Consider the following 27,264-nt stretch of genomic DNA (forward strand, 5'->3'; position numbering starts at 1 on the left):
GTCCATCCCTCTTACTGACCTCAGTTTCCTTACCTGTGGGATCAGGGTCCTGCATCTCGGAGCTTCCCTTCCTGCTCGGATGACTCTTTGGATACGCTCCGGGTTCTCTACCTGCCCCGCTCTCTTCAGCCTGGGTCTACCTTGGAAGTTCTATAGATCCTAGAATCTACAGCTAGAAGGATGTTGGGTTAAACCACCCTGGTGCCTCTGCACACACAGCAGCTCTGGGTCCCGGAAGGGGAAGGGTCCTACCTGAGATCACCCAGAGCTCTGTGGTCTTGTACACTCCCTGAGCCTGCAGAGGGATGGGGAATCCCCGAGCCCCCCAGTCACCGATCCAAGAAGCTCCGTTTATAGAATGAGTCTGCTTGGCTCTTTATCAACTATGCGCCTAAGAGGCAGTGGCTGGGAGGATGCAGATGGGAGAGCCATGAGGGTGTGTGTGTGTGTGTGTGTGTGTGTGTGTGTGTGATGTGTGTGTGTGTGTGTGTGTGTGTGTGTGTGTGCATGTGTGTGTGAGTGTGTGTGTGTGTGTCTGTGTGTGATGTGTGTGTGTGTGTGTGTGTGATGTGTGTGTGTGTGTGTGCATGTGTGTGTGTGTGTGCATGTGTGTGTGTGCATGTGTGTGTGTGTGTGTGTGTGTGTGTGTGTGGTACAACTAAGACAAAGGATGGGGGGAGGCAGCTGCTCTTGACTTTGTGAGCCTCGATTGGCCCTTGAAGGGGGCTGGGCATCAAGGATCCTTCCTCACTGCCCCCCATGGAGCCTGAACTCTGGTTACACCTCTAGAACCTTGGTAGGATGAACACATGAGCTTTTCCAGACTCCTTAGAGACTCATCGTTTTGGGAGTATTCACGGACAGATCGGGAGACAGAGGCTAGGGGCAGGGTGCAGACTGAGTGAGACTCAGAACCTGGACCAGGTCCTAACCTGTTCAGGTTCTACCCCTAGACTGTGGGGAGGGGGTCGGGAGGGCTGCACATAGTACTCGAAATTCCTCAGGCTGAGAACTCTCTGGACACCCTTCCTTCCTGCAGTGTTCAGAGAAGGGAAGGGTCCCATTTAGGCATCCATACAGGAGGCGGTGCCTTGGCCTGACCGTGACAGGCCACATCTGGGGGGTGGTTCAGAGAAGGAGGGGAGGAAGCCGCATTAGACACAGTCAGCAGATGAGCAAGAGGGATAAGCTCGAGACCTTGAGAGCATGGTGGGACCAGGGACCAGTAGACCCCTCTAGATGCCCCTTCCTATCCCGTCTACTCCTGACTGTGGCCTCTGAGCAAAGCCCTAGGGCATGACCCACCTCTGCTGTTGTTATGTTGCTGGGCTGGAAGCCTGTGGATGGATTCTTACTGCAGGAAGTGGATGTGAAAGAAGCCAGCTGTCAGGGGCCTGGAAGATGGCCTGAAAAGTACAGTGCATGAAAAGAACCGTCTGAAGCCAGCATCTGCAGACTCCACTTGCCCATGCTCACCCCTCTGTTGTGTGACCTTGACCAAGTCTCTTGAACTGTCTGGGCACAACTTCTAGCCATGTCTGGAGGACCCTGGCGTCAAAAGGAGGGCTCTGATCCAACTTAGGAGGGTGCCTCTGTCCCTGAGGGGCCACGCCCACCCTCCATAGAACCCCAGCCCAAAGGCTCTGCTAATGTCTAATGGGAGAGGTCACTTGGGTTAGAGTGGCCCTAGAAGGTTCTCTGAAGGAGATGGCCTGACTCAAGCCTTGAGGAAGGGTCTAGTTTCCGCTGAGGGGTAGATGGACAGGACATTCTACTTGAATGGTGGGGACAGCTGGGGCCAGGGAGAGAAAGTACCTGGAAGTTGGAGAAAAACAGTGTAGCTAAGTGTGGTGCTTGAGGGTCCAGGAGCAAAGGGCGTACCCTGAGCTCAGACAGGTCGGGTCCAAGCTGGCTCTGTCCTTAGCCGTCTGAGCACCCTCTGAGCACTGGCTTGCTCATCTTCACAGCAGGGGTAGTGCTGGCACCTACCTAGGTTCGTGGGATGATGGGATAAGGCAGGGGGCGTACTCATGCAGGCTCAGAATTCCAGGGTTCCCCTCTCGGAGGACGTCGAGCTGACCGAGCTGCTCAGCCGGGGCTGAGGAAGGAGCACAGAGCGGGCAGCAGGATGGTGTCAGCAGTGTTGCCGGAAGTGAGGTGTTTCGTTTTTTTACTCTCATCTCTTGTTTCTCTCTCTTCCCTTCTAGGGTCCTCCTGGGCCATACGGGAACCCAGGCCCGCCTGGCCCGCCTGGAGCCAAAGTGAGTATTAACAATGGGGTCTGGCCATGGGTGGGGCCTCACTTGGGGTGTGTCCTAGGAGCTCCTGGTGGAGGACTGTCAGGGGCTTTGTGGAGGATTCCCTTCCGGACTGTAGATACCCTGGTTTCTCTCTGCACTCTGTTCTGCACGGGGGCTGGCTGTGCCGGACAAAGCAGTGGCTTTAGCTTGTGGTTGGAGAGGTGGCTGGCAGCTTGGACCTGGAGGCTTTGAGGTGGGGGGGTAGGCAGAAAGGCAACCTGGTGCTTCACAGGGAGAGCCTTGACTTTGATAAGGACAGAAGATTTACAGGTTGGGAGATACAGCTTCGGGAGGTGTGGCAGCTTTGAACTGGGAGAGGCAGGGAAGATGGAAGTTTAGAAGACTGCTGATTGTGGTAGGTAGGATTGGAATGGGGACCAGGCTGAGCCAGGGAGAGGGGCATCGTACTGGAGAGAGGTACAGCCTAGGGCAGAAGAAGTAGGGGAGAAAGGATGGAGATTGGAAGGAGATGGGACACTGGGACTCTCCGGCACCGGCCTGAGTGACAGCCTCAGGCCAGAACAAGGACTGAGGTGACATCGTGTTTGTGAACCTGCGGCCCAGCCAGGGGTGGTCATGGGGAAGTGCTCTGAGCTGGAGATAGAGCGGGCATGGGGGTAGACCTAGGCTGCCACCTCCCCCAGGAGCCCTCTTGGAATACTCAGGTTTGTTTCTCACGAAGACGGTCACAGCTGGGGGGATTTGATGATGACAGAGCCCTGGCTACTGAGCTCCTACATCAGGCAGAAGTCAAGGTTGTCAGGCTGTTATCTGGAGTAGTGTACGGGCAGTCACATTTGGGTCATGGGGAAAGAAGTTTCTGGAATGGTAGAAGAGAAAGGGGAGGCAAAAGTATGGAGCATGAGGTTAGTGAAATCCCCACTAGTGTGGGCAGGCCACGAAGAGCAGAGGATCTTTTGGCTCCCTGACTTCCTGTCTCCCTCTTCAAACCGGTCACAGAGCAACCAGGTGAGTGAGCAACAATCCTGAGCTTTGGGTGGCCAGGGGCCAGGGTCACTCTTTGCTAAGCCAAATGCAAAGGTGAATGGCGTAAGGGAAGTTTAACTGCCTGGCCTGGGTGGTGCCGAGTAAGCAATGACTGGCCTCTAAAAGCAGGCCCTTGAGCCTCACAGAGTGGCCCCCGCTGGCCTATCAGAGTCTCTTGAAGGGGAAGACAGAGGCTACATATGGGGAGTCCTGGACGCACAGATATGCAGGGACCAATGTCCCATGCCTGAGCCTTGTAAGGAGTTGCAGGTGCACTTGCCCCAGCCCCCAAGGTCTGTGACTCTCAGTTCAATCTGGACTGGGGTTCCATTCTCAGAAGGCAGGCGATGGGGCCCTCAGGAATCCTGTGCCCAGCAGCTGCGGGGTGCACCAGGTTCTAACAAGGCCAGCAGTGGGGTAATTGGCACCATGTTGTATTGTACCTCTCCCGATAGGCTCTGTGTGTGGCCTTACTTCCTTGTCTCATTTGATCCGTACTGACTAAAAAGAGAAGTCTGAGGACTCTACCCATTTACTGACGGAGAAGCTGAGGCAATGGGCAGGCGAAAACCCAGTGCAGGAACTTGTCCCGATGGATCAGGCAGAAAGGGTTGTTCCTTGGAGATGTTTGTTCGGCAGAGGCCAAAGGTCCGTCAGGATATTTGAATGGGTGGGATTGCCCTTGCCTGGCTCCCTCACAGCTGGTCCCTTGCTTGCAGGAGGGTGCTCTGTCAGCTACTCCCTCTGTCCCTTGCTGGCCCTGGTCACCCTCTGAGCACTGCAGGCAGCCGACTCCGTCCTGCCTAGGGATGTGCCGTGTGGCAAACGAGTCCCTAGTGGCCTCCCCCACATGAAGGGTTTGGCACAGGGGCTGGTTCCCTAGCAGGCAATTCCTCCTACCACCCGGAGCCGGGACGTGTGGATGGGACTGGCTTGGTGGGCTGAGCCTTGAAGTCGTTTTGTGCCGATCTCATATGGAAGATGTTGGCTTCACGCAAGCCATGTGCAACTGGTCCCAAGCCATGCAGAATGTTCTGCGTTGGGTATAACCGGGGGTGTGAGTTCCAGAGAAGACCGTGAAGTGAAAGCTGCCTCTCCCCCTGGGACTTCTGTACAACACCACAGGCTATAAGGCAAAGGACATTGGCTGTGGGCACAGGGAGTGCCGCTGACTCAGGGCTGAGCAGCTGGGTCGGAGACCTCAGTCTGCTGGGTCTGCCCTTGAGCGTGTGGTGTGGCCAGGTAGAGCTCTTTCTATCTGGATGGAGCCGGCGGCTTGGCTGAGACTCAAGGAGCAGAGAAGGTCATGAGTTTGGGTTGAGAGAAGGGCGTGTGGAGAGGGTTCTCATTGCTCATCAGGGCTCCTTTGGGCCCGGGAGGTAAGCTGATGGCCTCGCAGAGCTAGCCTTGCTCCAGGCCACTTAGCCTGGCCGGCTCCCACGTAGCTTGCTCTCCTGTTTTGGTGTTGGCGTGAGCTTGCTCTGGGACTGCCCATCTAGCCGTCATCATTCCTGGTTTACTGAGACCCTACCGCGTGCCGTTGACAGCTGTAGTGGCACAGAGCCACCGGCCTCTGGGAGGGAGGAAGGGTCGGAAGATGAGCAGGAAAGGGAGGGAGAAACAGAAGGGACTTTATCCTTCAGGAGAGACAAGCACCAAAGAGCTGAGGCGACAGAGCTGGGTCCCGTGTTCAGGTGGAAGGCCGCGTGCAGTTGCCTGTGGAGTCTTGCCTGGGCTCCACGGCTAGGCCAGGCTAGACCAGGCTCTATCCAACTCTGCCTTCTGCAGAGCCCTGTCAGAAAGACGGCTCCTCAGCTTCCTCTCAGATAAGGCCAAGGACTCTGAGTGCACTGAGAGCTAGCCTGGGTTGGGGGGCAGCGTTGTGGACTGCGTGGCTCAGGGTGGAGTCACTGGGTAGATTCATTTATTCATCAGCTAGTGGTTGTACTTCAGGAAAGTACAGATGTTAAGAACACAGACTGTGGAACCTAATCGCCCAAGCTCACATCTCCAGTTCTCTTCCCCCTGCTTCCCCACAGTGGACAGATTGAACTTACGTACTTTCCCCACCTGGAGAGTAGAGTGTTAGGGCAGCTGCTGATTCCTGTGAGGAGTGTCTAAGTCACCTGTGTTAGGCAGGGATCCTCTTCGAAGGACAATGGAGTCAGCTCATACCGGGCTCCAGCATACAAGGCCCCAGATTGTCATAGTCCTGCTTTTGAGACCAGCAAGAAACAGAACATGCCCTTATGCTAGGGAATGGAGGAGCCCACTGGTTGGGGTTCCTTGGATATCTGTGGAATGGGATTGATCTGACCCGGGGTGAGACCTCCCTGTGGGCAGGAAGGTGAAGGCAGGGAAGGACCAGGGGCTTTTGGGACATCCTCCAAGCAGCAGCAGGAAGGCAGGAATGGCTTCAGCAGGGAGGCACTTAGGAGGTTCCTGTCCTGCGCGGCTGCCCAGTACGCAAGGCTTGGCCTGAGGTCCCCAGGGAAGTGGGATGCTGGCCAGGGCAGGGCTGCTGCAGATCACAGCAGGTCAGGTGTGTGATGCTTGCCCCTGGTGGGGAGGAGATTGCCAGGAGGTCAGCAGTGGGTGGACTTCCGTCCACAGAGAAGGTGGAGTCTGCTTCTTGGGGCCAGCGAAGTACGCATCCCCAGCCTGCCACTCTGTCCCTGGTCTGGCCTGGTGAATTAGTCAGGGTGAGTATGGATACTGGGGATAGTCAGGGTGCAAGAGCGCAGGGCTTTAGAATTGGTCAAAAGTGGGGTGGAACAGCCGTGGGAAAGAGCTCTCTCCCGTGGTGACTGAGTGAGGACACATTCATCAAGGCAAACACGGAGAGGTCCTGAAGAACTGGGAAGAGAAGCCACCACCGGCCGTGGCTCCTGGCCAGCGATGAGCACTGTGTGTGTTTGCAGCAGTGGCGGACGAGGAGCCTTGGAGAGCTTCCCTTGCTTTGTAGGGCAGATGTTATCACTCCCATTTTACAGGGGAGGAAACTGAGGTTGCATTTCTGGTGGGTGGCAAGGCCAGACTCCCAGAGTCTGACACCAAGATCAGACGCAGAGTCACAGGGCACCTGAAGCTCCCACTCTTGGGCTATCCAATTCTGCCTGCACGTGTCGTGTGTGGGATGCGGTTTTCTCTCACAGAGGTGGCAGTCTGGACCTCCTCACCTAGCGTTCCAGTCACAAGCATTTCCTGTTGTGAATGTTTGACCTTGAGTGTGTTCTAAGGGCTGGTGGCGGCCACCCTGTCAACGTTCTTACCCTGTTCTTTCTCTATGCAAAACTAATTTCTGCTAACAGAAGTGTAACATCTTGAAGAAAACGACTATACCTGAGTGTTGGGATGTCTAATTATTTTATTAGGATAGATTTATAGGAAGCAGAGTTCCCAGCATGGACTCAGGAGCCAGCGGGGCCCCAGTTTGAGTTCTGATTACCCCCCCCTGTGCTGCGTGTGTGACTTGGGCTAAGTTATTTCAAATCCCCAGACCTGGCTTCCATCTCCGTGAATAGGAGCTGCTCACACCTCACTGTATTGTTCTCAGGACTGAACCGTGTGTGTTTATGTATGTCATGGTATGCATAGGCGTGCGCAAGCAGCATGTGTGAATAATTTATAGCATGCCTGTACAGAAGAGCGGAGAGCGCCTAGCTGTTAATGACTTAGTCACTGCCTTTGGGGGTGGGGGGTTGAGCTAATGCTGGACGCGCATTAGAGGAAGATGCTGAAGAGACAGCTCATTATTTTCGCTGATCGTCTATGACATATTTTTCCTTATGTCTGTTTGAAATGTGTTTCACCACTTGTAATTGTTTTATTGGGGGTGGGGGTGGGATGTTGTCTTTGTTATGGACATGTAAAAATTATTCATATATGGAAATTATGAAAGCTTCACCTACTTAGAAATATTTTCCTGATTTATTCATTGCCCATGAGACTATTTTTTCATGGTGATTTTCACACATGGAAGTGTTATTCTTTTTGTAAAAAAAAAAAATTATACTAATAGGACTGGGGAGATAGCCCATTTAGTAAAGAACTTGGGAATCTGAGTCCGATCTCCAGAGTCTCTGTTTAAAATGTTTATAATCCTAGTGTTAGGGAAACAGTCAGAGGATCCCTGTGTGGGACTTGTTGGCCAGGCAGCCAGGGCGACTCAGTGATATCCAGGCCAGTGAGAAGCTCTGTCTTAAAAAACAAAACCAAACCGAAAAATGCACCTGAAGCATCATAGCAGAGGCTGTCCTCTGGTCTACACATACATGTACACACATGTGCACGCACACTTGCACATACACACACATTAACAATATTAACATGTTTAACAAATATAATGAGTCAAATGATTTTGAAAAGGTACTACTGGTTAGTCTGGGTCTTTCTCTTTAAAATTTTAAAGTTTTAATTTATTGCTATTAATATTACTATGTATGGTTTTTGCATGCGTGTGTGTGTGTGTGTGTGTGTGTGTGTGTGTGTGTGTGTGTGTGTTCATGCCATGGTATGGTTTGAAGGTCAGAGGACGACTTTGTGGAGTCAGTTCTCTCCTTCTAGCCTTACATGAGTTCTGAGGTTGAACATAGGTTGCCAAGGTTGCACAGCCTTTCCTGCCCGCGCCGTCTTCCCACCCTGTTTACTTTGGAGGTCCTGGGAACTGAACATGGTCCTGTGTATGCTAAGCATGTGCTCTGTCATTCACCTGCAGCCCCAGGCTTATTTTATTTTTTGTTTTTGTTTTTTCGAGACAGGGTTTCTCTGTGTGGCTTTGCGCCTTTCCTGGAACTCGCTCTGTAGCGACCTTGAACTCACAGAGATCCGCCTGGCTCTGCCTCCCAAGTGCTGGGGTTAAAGGCGTGCGCCACCACCGCCCGGCCTGCTTATTTCATTTTTACACTTAAGATTTTTCTCTCCTTCCTGTGTTAGGATCAGATGTGTTCACTTTTATTTCTAGTCATTCCACAATATCATTTGTACTCAAACTTCTCAAGGCATCTGGAATTAATCGTGGTGGGGCTGGGATGTGGACTAGCATGCTAACATTGCTTTCCCTTGTAGTTGGTCATTATTGAACAGCCTTTGCTCTTGGTGGCTGTTGTGGGGTAGACCAGGGTCTGTTTCAGGCCATTCGGTTGTGTTTCATTGACGTTTGTCCATCTGCATGCTAGTGAAATACTATTTATGTGACATTTACCATCTTTATAGTATGTTTATGTGTTTCCCCTCCTTGCTTCATTTCAAATATTTCCGACTTCTTTTCCTGTTAAATGAATTTTATTTCCAGTCTCATTTAAAAAGCTTTCTTTCTCTCTTTTATCTGAAACTGTATTAAGTGATGTATTAATTTGTGAAGAGTTAGCATCTTTAAAATATTAAGTTTTCCTATCCACTACACACATGGTATGTCTTCTGGTTTGGTTGAGGCTTTTAAACATCTTGCAGTAAACTTTTATAGTTTTTATTGCATACTCCCTGCACATTTATTATTCAGTTTATACTCAGAACCTAATGCTCTGTGGCTGCTGTTCTTTCTGCTGGCTCTCAGTTACTGAAAAGAACTTTTTATTTTTGCCCATTTTGTATGTAGTTTATGACCCTGCCTATTCTCTCTTTACTGCAGTATGTTGTGTGTTCTGCTCATGCTTCAGTTAGTTCTCCTGACTCTTCTAGACAGGAAGTCATGTTTGCAAGGAAGGATGTACTTTTTCCCCTCCTCCCTCTATTTGCTTTTCCTGCTTTATTGCATTGACTGGGACTTCTGAACCTATGAAACAGTAATAGCCACAAAGGAAATCTTCAGCGGAAGTCCCAGGACCTGGCCAGATGTGGCTCCTGGTTCTCCTGAGACCCCATTTGTTTATTCATGAACTGATTTATGATGCTGTCTCTGGGCCAAGCCCTGTACTGTATACTTGAGGTCACAGAGGAGTTATGTAGAATACCTCCAGTCTAGCATTTCTTGATCCTTTGTCTTTCTCTGTCTCATCGCCTTTCTGGGCCTGAGTCACAGAGAGCCCTTAGTTCTCTACTCTTCTTCCTGAAGAGATGAAGCCCAGCACAGTTCCCATCCCCACCAGAGTCTTAACACCTAACATGCATGTTTTACCTTCCGGTGTAGTCTATTTGGCTGTAAGGCTTCATGAACTAGTCCAAGCAGAGGCCACCCTTCATGTGACTTGCTCCAGGTTGCCATGTGACTTGCTCCACATCACTATATGGCTTGCTCCAGGTCACATGGGCTTGTTGACTGAAGAACTGGGTCTAAGGATCAAATCCCTGCCCTCAACACATAAAGATTCATGAAACACCGTCTATTGTTTTTTTGTTTCCCCTCTCATTGGCAACTTTGTAGGCATCTGGCTGGGCAAAGGAGGTGTGTTTAGCCCATGGTCCACAGGCTGCAAAAGGTCAAGGTTAGCAATGAAGGAAGCCAACACAATTATAAACTTACTTAAAAAGTATGATTTTATGATTTTTTTTGAAACTCATTTGTGTAGCTCTCAGGTATGAACTTTGTAGATGACAACAAATTGTTGCAGCATCAGAAGGTAGAAGCCACCAGTCAAGTCTCATCCTAGAAGCCATCATTGGTCTAGACAGGGACACCTTAGCTGAGCCTCCTTGTCTTCTATACAGCCTCAGCTTAACTGCTGTCCTTTCCGGGCTTTACCTACCTCTAGGCAAAGCTCTCGGCCTCATCCTGCCCTCCACTTAGCACGGGGGTGTAGATTTTCACTGCCTGTGCTGTAAGGTAGAGAGCTTACAACCAGACTTCCTGACCCTAAATCCCGCCGACCTTGTCTGACCTTGGACAAGCGGCAGCTCTTTGATCTGCCTTCATTTCCTCTTCTGTAGAATGGAGCTCATGAACGTTGCTCCTTCGTATATTTGGAAGTTAAACAAAATCATATGCATGCAGGGTTAGAAGAATACTCACTAAATGCTAGGCTGCTGGGATTGGTCTCTCAGGTTTCTCTCCCAAGGGGCCTGACTCCTGTGCCTTATTCTCTACCATAGCATTCCTGATGTTCAATACCACATCTGGCTTGTAGTGAAAGTTCTGGCTCCTGGATCCTGGCTTGTAGTGAATGTCCATTCTTGTTAATCCATCTTTGGACAGAGATTATATCCAAGCACTCTTGCTGAGATATCCATCAATAACCAAGGAGTCCTGGCCAGGGAGCCAGTCTGTCATGGCTTTGGGTCTTTAGACTCTGTGAAGAGAGAGAACAAGTAGAGTTCCCAAAGACCAACTTCTATGAATCCTGTGTGCCGGCTCCTCTGCCAGCTGCAGACCACGGTGGGCATGGTGGGGTGGGGCAGAGGGGGGGAGACAATGTCTGTCCTTTTTTGGCCACAGGAATCCTTGGTAGCTGGGTAGCCTGTGCCAGACCTTGCAAGCACTGTGGACATAAAAGGCATGGAGCGGGGCTTCTGATTTAGAGGGTGGGAGAATGTCTCAGAGGGGTGGCCATAATGTCAGGTGCATCTGGAGGTGGGGTTCTGCAGAAAGCCCCTCTCCCCTGGGGTTCCCAGGGTGACAGAATTAGGGTTCTGGGGACCAACCAAGGAAGGGCTGGCCATCATATTGGGGCAGCTGGCTGGAGAACTGGTAGAGGGAAGAACCTCCAGGCTACAGACAAAGGCTTTGATGTCAGCCGACCTACATCCTACCTGCTGGGTCAGCCCAGGCTGTGATGGCTTCCCTAAACCCAGTCCTGCCCCTCATTGGAAGCAGAGAGTTGGTAAGAGAGCCTACCTCACAGTGGGTGCATCGTAGGAGAGCAGACAGAGAGGTTCTTTCCAGCCCAGATCAAGGTGGTTGCTGGTGGAGATGGACCAAGTTAGGATTTGGGAGGCCTGAGTTCTGACAAAGAAAAGACTTAATGGGAATTAAGTAGAATTGGCCAAGCCACCCTTTCCATATGTCACAGACATTTTTCCCCTGACCCTTCGCTTAGAAACCTGAGAAGCCGGTCTCTGTATGAGTGTGCATGTAAGCTGCATGGTCCCTTTTAGAGAAGTGAGGAAACCAAGGCTTAGAGAGAAGACCTTGGCCCGAGGTCCTACTGTGAGCCCATGGCTGGCCCAGGGCTTCCACCCAGGAGGGCTGACTCTGAGCTCACTGAGGCTAAAAGGCCAGGGAGCTTGGGCAGAGGGGACAGGAGTGGGTTGAGAGTTCCTAGCATTCTCTTGCAGGTGAGAGCTCTCTCTCTCTCTGTCCCTGTGAGATGCAGCTAGTGAGTTCTTTGGCTTTTGTGCTGACCCAGGCTCTAGGGACCAGGATCCTTGTGACAGAACCCTCTCATATTCCAGGAATGGACAATGCTTGCCCCAAATGGAAACTTGCTATTACTATCATGATCTCACCAGCCCCCCCATTTCCCCCCCCCCTGGGCTCCCACAGACCTGGAAGTCATGGTTTAGGGGTCCAGTCTCAGTTCTATGTGTCTTATCCTGGGTGCCTGAAAACTCTTGCTCCTGGTCTCAGTGTCCTTGAATGTATTTTGGGGTGATAGGGTTCCCTATTCTCAGCCCTCAGCCTAGAGTGCGAGTCTAATGCAGTGTGTAGGTAAGAATGGCCTTCAGTGTGTGATCCTTGGGCTACTGGTGGTCAAGGAGGCAAAGGCGAATGTCAGCTTTATGGAAAAATGACAGGGTCTGGGTGCCTTTGGCTGTGTCTCTTAGAATCCCCTGAGGCCCAGGGAAAGGCAGCTGGCAACACATGGGCAGGTCATGTGCGGTGGCCGGGAGCTGGGCATCTTAAAGCATGCTGCTGGTTCTAGGGTGGTTCTCCCTGTTGGGGGAGGGTCTGGTGGCAGGACGTGAAAGCCATGTCTGGAGGGTGTGTGGATGTGGCTGGTGACAGTGGATGGAGTGGAGAAGGTAGGCAGGACATGATGCACGTGACACCTTTCTTGTGGGCTTGGCTGGTGGCAGGAGAGTCGAATGGGAACTGCCTGGGGCCAGATCACGGAAGACTTGGGACGTGAGAAGGAACTTGGAGTCATGTAGTCGGAGGGAAGCAGTGGATGGTGTTGGAGTAAGAGAGTCACAGAATGGAGGGAGGGTTACGTGGGTGGAAACGGGCCAGGTAAGGGAAGAGGACGGTGCGTGTAGTCTGTGTGGAGATGCCGCTCAAGGTGACATGGTGACTAAAGAACTTATTTTTATTTCAGGGACAGAAAGGGGACCCGGGACTCTCACCAGGACAGGCTCATGATGGGGCAAAGGTAGGTTCCAGGAACCCCGGTACTCCACCCTCCCCTGGAGCCCCCCAGGAAGAGACTGCACATGAACCAGGAGGCATGTAGTCCTGAAAAGTGGAAGTGATTTGGTGTTTTCCTTGAAGGGCTTGGTCTATCCCAACACTGGGACTGTGACCATTCCCAACCCCACCTTCCTAGGCTACGGCTGGTGAAGAGAGAGAGAGAGAGAGAGAGAGAGAGAGAGAGAGAGAGAGAGAGAGAAGGAAGGAAGGAAGGAAGGAAGGAAGGAAGGAAGGAAGGAAGGAAGGAAGGAAGGAAGGAAGGAAAAGAAAGATTTGGTCTGTGGACAGCCCTTGGTAAATGCCCTTTCACCCAGTGCCCCATAGTTTTATGTGATGCTTGCTAGTGATGCTGCCATACAGAAGCTTCCTGGCCTTCAGTGCCCCGGAAACTCCTAACTGACCTTCAAAGTCCTTGCAAGTGCTCACTGGAGCAGAGAGACCTGGAGTTTCCAGGGGGTGGGAGGTGAAAGTGCCAGGTACACAGACTTTCTAGCTCCCTGGGGCTGTGAATGTAAATGGACTGCTTGCAGAAGAGAAAACACTTAGGCCAAAGGACCTTCCCTATCCCCAAAGCATCCACTTCCCAGCTGAGCAAAGACCCCAACTCCAGCATGATAATCACAGGCCTCACATATCATACTCTAGAGTCAAGAGGAAGGCACTCAGGTCTGTCTGGCTTCCATCTGGGCCTTGACGATTATATATCTCTACATCTCCAGCCAGCTGCTAGGTATACACACACACACACACACACACACACACACACACACACACGCACACCACACACACACACACACACACACACACACACGAGATGGGGGAGGGGTCCTTCCTTTGATCTTTTCTCGTCCCAGGAGGCTCACTTCTTCATACCCCACTGCCTAGTATTACCTCCCAATAGACCTGTGCCAAGTGACTCAGTCCCAGGACAGTGCCCATGCCTAATCCCTCCATCCTCAGAACCTTCACCAGGGCAGATAGCCCTAGACTGAAAACGAGAAAGCCGAAACTCCAGATGAGTGCCTTGTGGCAGAGGGGCCTATGGACCTTTCCTGTGGTCCTGCATGGCAAAAACACCTCCTGCTTGGTGACCACCATCCCCAGGGATGGCAACAGGGTTCAGGAGATGAAGAGAGCCAATCAGCGAGGGGTAGAGAGTGGGTTTAACCATGCCTTTAAAATCAGAATCCACTCTCCAAACGATGTCTTCTGCTTAAGCCACAGGTGGCGCTAGTGAGTTCAGGGAGTTGAGGACTGGGTGACCCCACCCATTTTCCTGCTCCTACCTTGTTCAGTGAGCACCATGTCTTCTCTGAAGACTTCAGCTTCAGCGAGCCTCTGCAAGTGGTTGCAGCCATTGGAGCTGGAGGCCACACTCTTCAGTTCCTCACCTAACTCCGTTGTCTGTGTCTTACAGGGCAACATGGGCTTGCCTGGGCTCTCCGGAAATCCAGGACCCTTGGGACGGAAGGTAGGTCTTGGTTCTCTGCTTGGCTTCGGCCATGGGCCTGCCAGCAAACTTGGCCTTCAAGCAGAAGCCCCGTGGGCCACCTGTGCCTCCTGGTTGCGGCTGGGTTCCCTGGGCACAGAGCCTGTTGGCAAGCAATGAGAGGTTTCTGAGTCCCCGGGTGGGCTGGGGTTGGGAGCCTGTTGGTGTGAAGTGGGTCTCCTGTGGTTAATGAGGTGTGACTAAAAGTGTGTTCTGGCTCACTCTGTCTCCCAGAGCGGCAAGCCTCAGGGTGCTTAAGGTGGTTAGCGCACCGGCTGAGCGGCTTTCGACCTGGGTCTCTCCTCATGTGCAGTGAGGTCTTATCAGTCCCTCACTGCCTGGGGGTGGTTGTGTGACTCAGGGGAAGGGTCTGGGTTCCACTCTTATCCTCGGAGTCTGAGACACCCCTCACGGGTGGGCTGTAGACAAAGGGATGCGCTCTGCAGAGGACCCACATTCTCTGCGTGTCCCGTGTGGTTGTTATGCTAACCCATGCCCGCCACCATCCTCAGCCACTCTAGGTCTGCTCTTGCTTGTTGGTGGTGAGGCTTCTGCCATTTTCCAGAATGGGCTCTCCAGAGGCCTTGGACTCCTTTCTCCCTGTCCCCAGCTGCCATCCTTTATGATGAATTGTGCCTCCTCTTGTAGCCTTTCTGGAGCATTCAGACTTTGGGTCAACATGGCCTTTGCTCAGGGACACTTGGCCCATCTTAGTTATGTTCAGCCCCCAGTCTTGCCTCATTGGGAAGCGCATTGGTCTGTAACTCTGGTTCTTCCTCCTGGCACAACATGCACCTTGTGTGCAGCAGGTGTTCCAGACATGCAGGAAAGACAATAGAGGCCAGAGGGCAATCACTTTTTAGGAAGATTCCCTCACTCCTGAAGAGCTGTCCAACAGACATGTGTGCCAAGTGCTCACTTCCACTCTGGTTCCCAGATGTGGCCCCAGCTGCTTGCTCCCTACACCAGTCATCTGGTCTTCATCGGGACAGCCATGTCTCCTGGCTCCAAGCTGCCCCTTACTCTGAGGATCCCCATGGCACAGGGAATTTGGAAGGTCATAGCCATCACCTCCACTACCCTCTGTGGCCGAGCAGGCCATACCTTAAACTTCAGAGGCCAGCCTGGCCATGGGATAGTACAGTGTTTGCTGGCACGGCATGCCCACTGCTCTGCATGCACCTGGCCTGTGTTCTGGCACGTTCTGGTGGAGGAGCTAGGAAAGGCCCCTTCCGTCTGACTCATCAAACAGCCCATGGTGGCCTCACTTTGAAGGGGTAGGAAGGTAGCAGAAAGGGTGGAGAAAACACAGACTTGTGCTACCGCCTACTTAGGATTCTGGGGCTCCCTGTGCTCAGCAGATGGCCAAGGACTCTGACAGCCCCTGCTCTCCTGTTTCAGGGTTGGGTATCTTCCTAGTTAAGGGAGCTCCTCCTGTGGTCGGCCATGTACTCTGGGCTCCTCCCTGGCCCTAGCCCAGGCAAACACATGTGAGCAATTGCCACAGAGCCTTGGCCTAAGACAGGCCGACTGTGTCACCCACATACTGTGCAGAGCACAGACAACTTGGGCCCTGAGATAGGGACCCCCTTTAGTGGCGGCATCAGGGAGGGGAATGAAGGGCTTGGGATCCTGTTCCTGGGCTTATCCCTATAAGCAGTCCCCATCGCTGGTGAATATGGCAGCCTCCTGCGCCAGGGTTACCATGTCTTCTCTGTGGGAACCCTGAGGAGAATGAACACAGGTGAGCAGAGGTGAGGTCAGTTGTCTGTGGCATTGAATTTTAGTTTTTTTTTTTTACCATTCATCCATTCGTTCATGAAGTGAGAATGTATTGAACACCTACTGTGTGCTGGGCCTGTGCTGTATGAACACAGGACCTGCTGTACAGTTTCCTTCACTGAAGGGCAGAAAACAGGAAAATGGTAAAGATCTCAGGTGAGTTGGAGGATAGGAAGGGCTGTGGAGAAAGTGGCCAGAGAGAGTTCAGGCTGAGAGAGCGTCAGTGGGAGACAGGTGGCAATTAAAAGCATCAGAGGGTGTGACTAGGGCTACCTCCGTCAGTAAAATGCTTGCCACCTAAGCTTGAAGGGCTGAGTTCAGTTCCTGCACCATGGAAAAAGCCATATGTGTTCGCATGAGCTTGTGATCCCAGTGCTGGGAAGACGGAGACAAGGAGATCTCCAGAACTCACTGTCCAGCAAGCCTGTTCTAACCAGCAATTACCCAGTCCCTCTTAGATGCCCCGTCTCAAAACACAAGCTGAACAATACAAGCTGGATGTGGTGGCACACACCTATAATTCCAGTACTTGAGAAGCAGAGGCAGGTGGATCTCTGTGAATTTGACGCCAGCGTGGTCTGCGTAGAGAGCTCCAGGGTAGCCAGGACTTCATGGTGAGACCTTGTCTCTAATATAAAATAAACAAGAAGGACATCCCTGTCCTCCACATGCATGTACACATAGGTACATATGTGGATATGTGTTCATACACTTGAACACACACACACATACACACACACACACACACACACACACACACACACACACAAATACACACGATGCTGTCTCACAGAGTGAGGCAAGACCATGCCCATTTCATAGCTAAGAAGACTGAGGCCCAGCTAGATTTTATTTAGTCACGCACCCTTCCTGTTAGTCAGTACATGGGAACTTGTGCTCCACACCCTTGGTTGACCCTGGTGTTGAGCGACAGGTGAGGTTGTCTGGGCTTCAGGGTATGTTCTGCAGTGGTGGCCTTCGACCCTGCTGAGTGTCAGGCCAGGTACTAGACCCAGGCAAGAGAACTTCTGAAAGGCCTCAGGTGGGTTCCACATGCAGCCAAGATCCAGACTCACCGACTTAAGGGAGACACCTTCTTACCACAAGGCTTACCACTGAGACTCAACCAAGAGAGGAAGGACCCGCTGAGTTCACATTCAAAAGAGGCTTCTTTATGAGAAAGCTCATGGGAATGGAAGGTGATGGAGTCCCAGCTGTGTCCCCTGTGGTTGTGATGGGGGTGAGCCACTTCCACATGCTGAACCTCCATTGTCCAGGGGACAATCGGGAGGTCAATGGGATCTTGTAGTTCCAACACTCACACAGGGCTGGCACTTGGCGGGCACCGTATGTACTGACTGACTGATCGACTGAATCATAACGATGGTCGTGAAAGAGGAGCAGCTAATGAATTCTGGCTCCCTGGTATCATTAATCCTCTGGGGGGTTCGCAGCTCACCAGACAAGCTGCCCCCCTCACCCCCCACCCCCCACCCCCTGTCCACTGCACGGGTCCTGAGCTAGCCTGTTGCCTTTTTGTGGACGTGGACCAGTGCTTCACTGCAGAAGGTGACTCTACCCTCCGGGCCAGGAAGGTCCACAGACATTTATGCATCGGTTTGTTTGAGCCGGGGTCTTACTCTGGGCCCAGACTGGCCTCAAACTTGCGGTGATCCTTCTGTGTCAGCGTCTAGTACTAGGATAGCAAGCATACAGCCTCGCTTACCCTCTGGAAGGTGGGAAAGTTGTTGCTGCTCACATGTAGGAGCTGGATATGCTCCTCAGTTCTGCAGAGCACAGGGCAGTCCCAGTCCCCCGTGTGCATGAGGTCTGAGGCTGAGTGGTCTGTGGCATGGTCCCTTACCAGCGCCCTTGGCTTCCAGCCTCCGGGTGTTGCTTTCTGCATGCCCCTGGCCTGACCTCTCCACATCCATCATTAATGCTCCTTGCTTCTCTTCTCCAAGACCCTCTTCCCTGAGTCTCTCCCAGCACCCCCAATGCTTCCCAGCCTTGTTTCTCGGACCCTCTGGCTCATCTTTGGAGCCTCCTCGGGATTCCCCACTTCCTGGCTGTCGAATGCCTCACTGACACCCTCAGCACGTTTCTCCACCTGGAGCAGTGTGCTGAGGTCAGAATCCCTCCTGACCGTTGTAGCTTCCCTACATGAGGTTCAGGGCACACTGGGCACCTCCATCTGCCTGGCTCCACCCCTCCCCTTCTCCCGTTCCTCTGGCTGACATCACCCATTGATCTGTCTTGCCAAGACCTGATAACAGGCCTCTGTGTCTTACTTAGCACGCCGCCAGGCAGACATGACTAACGCAAGGAAGCGGGTATACTGAAAGCCATTTCTGTTGTCCACCTCAGTTCCCCAGGCTCCTCTGGGGGTCACTGGCCCTCCCGTGCTGTCCAGGTGGCTCTGCCCTCAGAACGACGGAATACAGGTGGAGGACAGAGATGCTACCCCTGCCTTTCTGAGCACCAGCTGTTCTTTGGAGTGTGACCCCCCAGCTCCATGCTGGACTCTTTCGGCCCGTTCCCACTGGCCTCTCTCCTGCCGTGGTCCATTTCTGCCCCCATCTCTGCCCCATTGCCATACTCAAGGTACTGTGCGACCTCCCCAAGCTGAGCTCCATCTCAGGCACGCAGTTTTTGCCCACATTCTTCTTCCTGTGCCCTGGTGTCCCTACCCCCTTCTTGAAAGGTAGTGATCACATTGCTTTTGTTCTGTGTTATGTCTGCTACTGCCTGTCCCCTGGGCTTTGGCCGTCTCTTCGCTCAGGCTCAGCAGATGTTTGTTGAATGAATGAATGAGCTACATGAAAAGCAGACCTCCCTGCCCTCTTCCTCAGCTTACCACCAAGTGGGGTTGGATGTCCTGCGACCCGTCCGATATTTCTAGATGACCCACTGATTTCAGAATCCTCTAACAAGTGGAGCCCGGAGGGCACGTTGAGAGATCAGTTTGGGAAACTGAGGCTCAGAGAGACTTAGTCTCATCCAGCTTCCTCCCCTTTGACCCTCTGTCCTACTCTCTGCTGCTGGGGTGTGGGCTGCTGGGGTGGCAGGTGAGTTCCAATGGGCAGCCCTTTGTGTCTGAGCAAGACTGCGGAATGAATTCCACTTTCCTACCCTAGGGGAGCTTGCGGAGCAGTCTGGCACACACTGGTGTCCAGACCCCCAGGCAGGGACAAGATCCCCTCCCTCCTTGCCTGGAGTCCAAATAGCACCCCACTGTCTGTGGCAGGGTGAGGTGATGTCTGGTTCCTCCTCGTGCACTGTAAGCAGTGATTAATCTGGCTCCCAAACCAAAATAGAGTGCGTGCTGTATTATAAACACGGGGCCTGCGGAGGCCCGTCTGCCAGGCAGCCAGCGGGCACAGCTCTTCTGTAGGACCTCTGCCTCCCTCCCACCTGGCACCTTTCACCAACACTGGAGAAATCACTGCCCCGCGGCTCCCTTGTGGGATGAGCTGGCCCCGTAATTGCCGGGGCCAGGAGAAGATAATGGTTTAGAATCTCACAGTCCGCAGCCCTGTCATTGAAAACTGTTTGGTAAACACTGCCTAAGGGGCGGCCAGGGAGCCCCCTCTGCACCCCAACCTCCCACCTTGACCGTGCTTGTCTGCGCCGTACCCACCAGCCTTCGAAGCACATGCTCACAGTCACAGTCAAGACCTCTGGGGTTCACTGCTCAGGACAGCTCAGCCCAGCGCAGGGATCTAGAGCTTAGAGAACTGTCCAGCCTTGGCCATAGCTTCCTGCCAGCTAGTCTTCTCCTGGGACCTCAGCTTCCTCGTCGGTCCAGGGAAGCAGGCGGTGGTCGACACGATGACTTTGGTCCCGTCCGATGTGGGTACTCCAGACTCTGCTACTGACCTTTGCCCTCAGGATGTTGCTGTGACTCAGTGGCTCTGTCTCAGAAAGATGCATCTTTAAGGTGACCTTTCTTGCTCTTCTGGGCTGATCCTAGCCTCAGTGATTGGTGGTAAAGGTCTGAGGGGTAAACGTGCTGTTCTAAGAAAGCTATATGGTGTCAGGAAAGTCTCTCCCTCCCTGAGCCTCTGTTTCCTCACTGGTGTGTATACCAGGTGATTCCTACCTCCTAGAAGTGATTCAAGGTGTTAGTGAGCAGGCCTGCTTAAGGCACCGGTGGTGAGCAGGCACAGAGTTAGGCATGATGGCTTCCGTCATTCTTTTTCTTTCAGCTCTTTCCTGGACGCAGGTTTGCTTAAACCTCATCTGGGATTTAACTGGACACGTCCCTTGTCTTTGGGGGAGAGCAATTGCTTGTGAACTGCTTTTCAGCAGAGTATCGGAGACTTGGGGCTCCCGCCTCATCCTACGGGCGTTGTTGCTCTTGGCCCCGTGAGTCTGTGGGCTGTTTACAGCGATCCTCTAGGCAAGCAGAGTTTGACAGAGTGAGTTCAGAGAGGTGATCGCCCTGCTCGGGTCACACAGCCAAGAGCACGTGGCTCACCTTGGTGCTTCTGTGGGAGAGAGAGGGCTCGGCTTCTTCCTCTTCAAGTCAAGTCGTGCCAGGTTCCCGTGTCCCCAGGACTTCCTGTCCCAGCCCCACTTGCTGCTCCGACCTCCAGCTGCCTCTCTGCCCAATCCCTTGTTTCTTCTTCTCTGGTCCCGGGGGCCTCTGTGCCTTGAGGCCTTTGCACTCTCTGCTCCAGCCGCCTGGATGCCCTTTTAGGAGCCAGCTCCCTGTCCACCTCACCTCCTGTCACCCATCCCTTGGCTGTCCCTGGAGTCACCACCCCTCCCCAGCCATGCTGTCCTCTGTCCCCTGACTTTACCTGTTCATGGCTCCTTTTGGTTATGGTAAAGATACATAGCATCAAATTTGCCGTTTCAACCAGTTTTCAGTGCGTGGCCAATGGTGTTCAGCACATTCAGGTAGTTAAGCAACTCATCTCCAGAACATATTCATCTTGCAAAACTGACACCTGCTACTCATTACACCTCATCTTCTGCCTTCGGCCGCCCACAGTTATCTTTTCTACTTACTTTGTTTTTAGTTCCTTTCTAGGAATGTAAACTCCCAAGGCAAAGGATGTTGCCTGACTCTTTTTCTTCCTGTGGGGAAAACCCTGTGGGTCCACATACACTTCATCAGTGTTTGTTGAATGAGTGGTTGAATAGATGAATGAATGAATGAATGAATGAGAAATAAAACAGTAGCTGCTGTTTTCTGAGGTTGCTGAATTCAGTGCCAGACTCCATGCTTGGTGGTTCCCACACACATCATGCCACCCAGGCACTGGCTCTTACCTCCGCATTGGATAATTTCTGAGGAAATCAAGGCTCAGAGAGATCGAGTCATTGACTCTGGCCACCCAGCCAACCCATAGGTAAGCAGTCCTGGAATCCAGATCAGTCTGTTAGAAGATCTTGGATCCTTCCGTCCAGCTGCCGGCTGTGGTCTGGGGCTCACCTTGCCTACTCCTGGCCTGTGGAGGAGTCTTCCCCATGGTAGGCCTTGATCTAGAGTGAGATGCATCTCGTGGGTGGCAGTCTCTCTTGGCGTGAAATGATTCAGAAGCAATGCTGGGGAACTTCCCAAACCTCCCCACTGAGACAGATTCTGCTATTTATAATGAAGACTGTCACTTCCTGTGCATCTTCAGGGTCCGGGATGTTGACACTCACCTGTGTGAGGCAGCATTTATGTGTGTGTAGAGCATGGGCATCTGGGGACTGGGACTGTGGATCAGTGCTTGCCCAGCATGCTAGAGCCCTGGGTTTGATCCGCAGCACCACGTAAACCAGCTGTGGTGGTGAAGGTCTGTAATCCCAGCACTTGGGAGTAAAGGTGGGAGGGTCAGAAACTCAGGGTCATCCTTGGCTACATGGCAAGTTAGAGGCCAGCCTGGGCTGCATGAGACCCTCTCTTAAAAAAGGAAGGAAGGGAGGGAGGGAGGGAGAAAGAGAGAAAGAGAAAGAAAGGAAAAAAAAGAAAGAGGGGAAGGCAGGGAGAAAGAGGAAGGAAAAAAGAGAAAGAAAAAGAAAGAAAGAAAAAAGAAAGAAAGAGAGAGAGAAAAGAAAAGAAAAGAAAAGAAGAGAAAAGAAGAGAAAAGAAAAGATGAAGTGGACAAATTCTGCCAGGATCTCCACATGGCCCTGTGTCAAGAGCCTGGGCTGAGTGGCAGGCTCCTGTCCCTGGCCATAGACTCTCAGGGGTCCTAGAACTTGGAGTTCAAAGATAGCAGAACCGGACGGACTCAGAGTTCCAGATCCCATCTGAGGTCCACAGAAGGGTGATCACCCACCCAAAGTGGCACAGATGAGTCAGAGACAGTGTCTCTCTTAGCAGAGCTCGGTGTGAGGGGCCTGCCAGGAGTCGGTGTGGTCCCACTGTCAAGTGAGGATGAAGAGTCAAGGCTGCCACTGAGCATCTGGGTGGCCTTCTCTTCCTTGGACTAGGAGCGGAGCCAGTGAGGAAGGAGACAGTGTCTCTGGGTGACATGGTCACGGTACATGAGCTGGAGTGGCTCCCGATGGCGTCAGGCGTCTTGAGTGTGCCATTCGACCTTGTCCCTGTTCCTCATGTGACAGGCCCCTTTGCTCCTGTTTCTGACTGCCTCCAACTCTCTGGATTTCAAAGACAGGGTTGGGATGGGGACCACCGGGAGCCATAGTCTCTCACCCTACCCCAGTTCTCTGCCCTAATGAAAGACGACACCAGAGGATTCTGTGAACGCCACACAACCTGCATCCGTGTGGGGAGTGTGTTCCCTGTCCCTGCCACAGAGCCTATTGCCTGATGCCAATTCTTCACCCCACAGGGACACAAGGGCCATCCTGGTGCAGCAGGGCACCCTGGAGAACAGGTGAGGCCCGTGTGCACGGCCCTGCACTGCCTATTTTCCCTTCTCCCGTCCTTGCTGGGTACCAGCCTGCTCCTTGGACTGAGATTCTCTGGAGCCCCCGAACAAGGCCACGGAACTCCCCCCTGCTCCCCCCCTTACCCAGTCAGCCACACTGTCCTGGAAGAGCCTGTGTCTGTACTGCCCAGCCCAGCCCAGGGCTGGCAGAAGCCCCTGGACTCTGGTTAGAGCCATGAATAGCTGGCCTGTCCCAGGCGATGTTAGACGATATTATCCCTTCCATTCGCCTTGGGGTTTGCAGGAATTCTGGTCTCCTGGCCCAAGTCAAACAGCAATCCTGCCAGGGGACGGCCAGCCAGGTCTCTTCTGTGCTTTCTTATTTTGAGCCTGGAGCTGAGGGCTTTGTCCCCAGAGCTGGTCTGACCAGTTTCTAGGGAGGTGGGCTTTGGGGCCCAGCAGACCCTGCTTGTTTCTTCCCCCTTGGCCTCACATTCTTGCCCCTCTCTTTGCCCATTATAGGCACCCTCCCCCACCCCCGGAACCGGACTGAGCTGCGCAGGGCCTCAGCTTTCCTAACGTTTCTCTCGTTCCTTTTCAGGGCCAGCCGGACCTGCGGGCAGTCCAGGGGCCAAAGGTTACCCTGGCAGGCAGGTGCAGTATATGCTCTGGAAGCTATGGCCATGGTGGTGACCAGAGTGCCCCAAGCAGAGGGAGGCTGTGGGCTGGGGCCCCAAAGCTGCCCCTGTGGGTGGGCCCCGAGGAAAGGGCTGGTCAGGCACTGGACCTGGCAGCCATGCTGCAGGCTGGGGGGGGTCTGTAGGAGAACTGGGGCTTCGAGAACAGCTTCCTGAGACACCTTCTATCCCAGTCTCCCTCTGAGCCATCCCTGGTCCAACCCATTCCATGGATGCTCCAAAGAACAGCTGAGGCCCAAGACAGGACTGACCCCGGGACACTGACAGCAGGGAGAGCCTGTCCATATGGCCTTGCCCCCTATATTTCTGTTTCAGGGATTCCCTGGACCTGTAGGAGATCCTGGCCCCAAAGGCAGCCGGGTAAGTGGGTTTTGGCTAGTCCCACACAGGTAGGGCTGTGAGCGGACACTGCTTGCCCCTCTAATGTGTTTATGGGAGATCGGGGCCATTAGGGGAGCTGGGGCCAGGAGACGGCAACCTCTGAACTCCCTCTGCCTAGAACTGCCAAGGAGGCACTCCACACAGGATCTCCCAGAGAAGGTCCTGCGTGTGTCGAATAGGGAAATTGGAGGGGAAGACAAAGGGCACAGGGCACGGTGGACCTAGGTAGCTGTGTTCATGATGCCTTCCAAGACACTGCTGAGACAGGACCCAGGTGTCCCAGAGCGGGGCCTGCTGACTCTCAAGAAGTGCTCAACAAGTGAATCGCATGGCCGTCTGTCAGGGCAAGTCCCCTGTGACGTGTCCTCTACGGAGCCAATGCTATTTACACCCCGGCAGGCGGGAGGGCCACTATGGACACGTTATTGGCCTTAATCTCTGCATCTGTCTAGCGGTGGCAGAGGTGGGCACAGCATAGAAGGCAGGGTCCCCCAATGTTACATGGCATGCCAAGTCAGGGCAGCTCTTGTCCTGGGATTCTGGGTCTCTCTCCTGTGGCTCCCATGAGGAGTGGTCTCTGAGGGAATGTCTAAACCTTGAGAGAAAGGATCCCAGGCTCAAGGGTCTACTCTGCCTCTTGTGTGTAAAGGAGACACTGCCCAGACCAGCCCTGGGGTCTGCACGATGGACTCAGAGACTCCCCTCGGCCACTGACCCCAGATGGTCACTAGGCCTCTTCGAGTCCACTCACTGTGAGCTCTGCACAGAAGAGTCAGGATAAGTGCTTGAGATGATGGTTGTTGATCAAGCTGGCTGCTGAGGGGAACACAGGGGTGGGTATGTGGGAAAGGAGAACTGCTACCAGTCTCCCTCAGCTGTGTGTGTTCATGACACACTCACTGGTTAGGGGTGTGGGCTTAGGAACCACTGGGCTTGAACTCGGAGACTGGATCTGTGACACTACAGCTGTGTGACCATAGGCAGGTCCCTTAGCTCTCTGGGCCTAAATGTTCTCACCTGTATAGAATTCTAACTAATACCTCCCGGCAGGAGTGTGGCAAGGATGCCATGATTTAATCATGTGTCCAGTGTGTAGCCGGCAGACGGCATTTGTCCTAGGATAGCTATGGATTCATATCCCACCCCAACATGAAATAATAAACTTGAAACATTCTATAAGGAGTGTGTGTGTGTGTGTGTGTGTGTGTGTGTGTGTGTGTAACTTGACTGTGAAGTTCTCAAGTGTGAACTCTACAGACGGCAACTTTCTCACCGTGTCAAAGACAGGGCACATCTGCGTGTTTAGCGTGTGTAAAGCGTTGAGTCGGACCTGGCAGGTAGTTTGTGCTTGGCAGCATTTGCTTTTGCTTTAGTTTCATTAAACTGCCGCACAGCATCCAGAGCGCAGAGTGCTATGGCCCTGTGCTAGATCCTGGCCCTTGAGAGGTTACCAGAGGACAGGGAGATGGACGCTGCATGATGCTGGAGGATGAGCCTGCATCTTGGCTACTAGACAGGAGAGCACTCAAGATGGGTTATGCATGCCATGTTTCTACCACCATAAGGTAGGCAGGGTCTGCCTGGTTGAGGGCTCAGAGGGACCACAGGCCTGGAAATCAGGTACATTCTCTCTGGGCCAGGGACATAGACGGGTGGCCTTTGAGCTGAACTCAAATTAGCTGACTCCAAATTGGTAACAATAGCTTGTCTGCGGAGCCTTGCCAGGGTTAACTCAGGAGCACCCGTGTGCCTGGCACAGTGCCTCTTAGGTGGCCATGCTGACTGGCAGTACTTGGCAGCCGGGATGGATGTAAGCCCCCAGGTCCAGGACCTTAGAGCTCTTGGAGGAGCCACTCTAGGGAACACCCCCAAGGCAGGTAGATCTCACAGCCCTGCAGCTTCTAACCTGGGTACTAGCTTCCTTCCACAGGTCCCAAGCTGGGTGCCGGGCCTCTGTCATCCTATGCTACCCTCCCTGGTGTGAGCGTATGTGCCTTTGGACTACATCGTGGACGCAGCACCATGCAGTCCACGGGCATATACACTTGCCTCAAGGTCTATGTCATCGAGGACCACTGGAGCCACCATCACAGAGGACCGGGCTGTGGGATGGTGGCAGGGAGGCTGGGCTGACCGCACCCCATGCTCAGCCTCTCTAATTCCCACCTGCTCTTTTCTAGGGTTACATTGGACTCCCGGGGCTCTTCGGCCTGCCGGGATCGGATGGAGAGCGGGTAAGTATCTTTGTCTGTGCCTCCTCACCCCTCCGCTCCACCCTGCTACTAGAGATTGCCAGCTGAAGGTGTGCATCCCCTGAGGGGGGCACCTGGTCAGGGTAGGGCAGTCGGGGCCAGGGACCAGCATGTGGTTATAGCACTGGTGGGAGGGACAAGGTAGGGGGCCCCAGGCCATGTGTTCTAGGTACTTGGGGGACGGGGGCTAGAGAAGGAACTCGTCACAGGAGCTTCTCACCAGCAACAGACTGCTGTATTCTAACTATGAGTCCTGCAGGGACGGCCAGTTGGCTGTTTTTTGTAAATGAAGTTTTATTGGCCATAGCCATGCTTATAGCTTACCAATGTCTGTGGCTGCTTTCCTGCCACGGTGACAGGGCTGAGCGGCTGTGACAGGGGCCACCCACAGAGCCCAAGCAGTCTCTCTCCCCTTTTGCACAAGCGTCCACTCGTTGCTGGCACAGACACTTGGCTGCTTTGTAAAAGTGATGCGAAGCTTGTCAGGGAGAAGGGTGGGGACAGAAGCCAGGTGTCAGACGCCAGGCCAGGCACCCCAGGCAGGACCATAGTAGCTTTGGCGACATCAGGGACAGGGGACACCATGGATGCCTGGCTCCGTTCTGAGCTCTGGGGGTGAATATACACTGGCTTCAGGTTGGGTAGGTTTAAGATTTCCCAAGATGCCCTGACCTCCAGACCAAGTGTCCAAGTCGGAGAAGAGCTGCCCGGGGCTGGTGACTTTAATACATGCTCCTTCCTCCTCCGAGCCTGTACTTGGAAGTTCATTTGGAACCCTGTCATTAAGCTAAATATAGAGCATTATGGGAAGGAGAAGAAGGTGCACTTAGTGAGCACCTGCGGGATGCCAGGAGTGCTGGCAGCTCTCTTTAGGAACTCCCCCAGTAGGTGTTCATAAGCCCCTGAACCCCGATCCATCCACTGAAATGTGCAGCTGGCGCTCCTGTTCTGGGCAAGCATTCCAGACTACTTGGGACTTCATCCTGGGTGTGGTTGGGGAGGGGTGCCCCCCCCAACTTGATAATGATCTTTCTCCTCTTTCTCCTGCAGGGCCTCCCTGGTGTTCCTGGCAAGAGGGGCGAGATGGGTAGGCCGGTAAAGATTTTCCGTGTCTATTACGCAGACTCTACGGGTAGCCCCCCCCCCTCCCGCTGCTCGGACTGCGCTGGTGGTCCCTGAGACCCGGCGCTGTCTGCCTCTCTGCTCTGTTTCTCGGCTGTGGGTGTGGGGTGGGATACGCAGGTACAGCGGCTGGCCTGAGA

At 53.3% G+C, this 27,264-nt stretch overlaps 1 protein-coding gene across 1 annotated transcript in view; it reads left to right on the plus strand.

The window, feature by feature from the left end:
• The window catches only part of Col27a1 (collagen type XXVII alpha 1 chain), a 118,994-nt gene that overhangs the window by 18,443 nt on the left and 73,287 nt on the right, over positions 1-27,264 (plus strand). The window contains 8 exon segments of the mRNA XM_028892657.2: positions 2,208-2,261; positions 12,476-12,529; positions 13,985-14,038; positions 22,633-22,690; positions 23,279-23,325; positions 23,685-23,729; positions 25,931-25,984; positions 27,053-27,097. Coding sequence (XP_028748490.1) covers positions 2,208-2,261; positions 12,476-12,529; positions 13,985-14,038; positions 22,633-22,690; positions 23,279-23,325; positions 23,685-23,729; positions 25,931-25,984; positions 27,053-27,097 — 411 coding nt within the window.

Source organism: Peromyscus leucopus, chromosome 2 (genome assembly GCF_004664715.2).
Source record: "Peromyscus leucopus breed LL Stock chromosome 2, UCI_PerLeu_2.1, whole genome shotgun sequence".
In the NCBI taxonomy this organism is placed as follows: Eukaryota; Metazoa; Chordata; class Mammalia; order Rodentia; family Cricetidae; genus Peromyscus; species Peromyscus leucopus.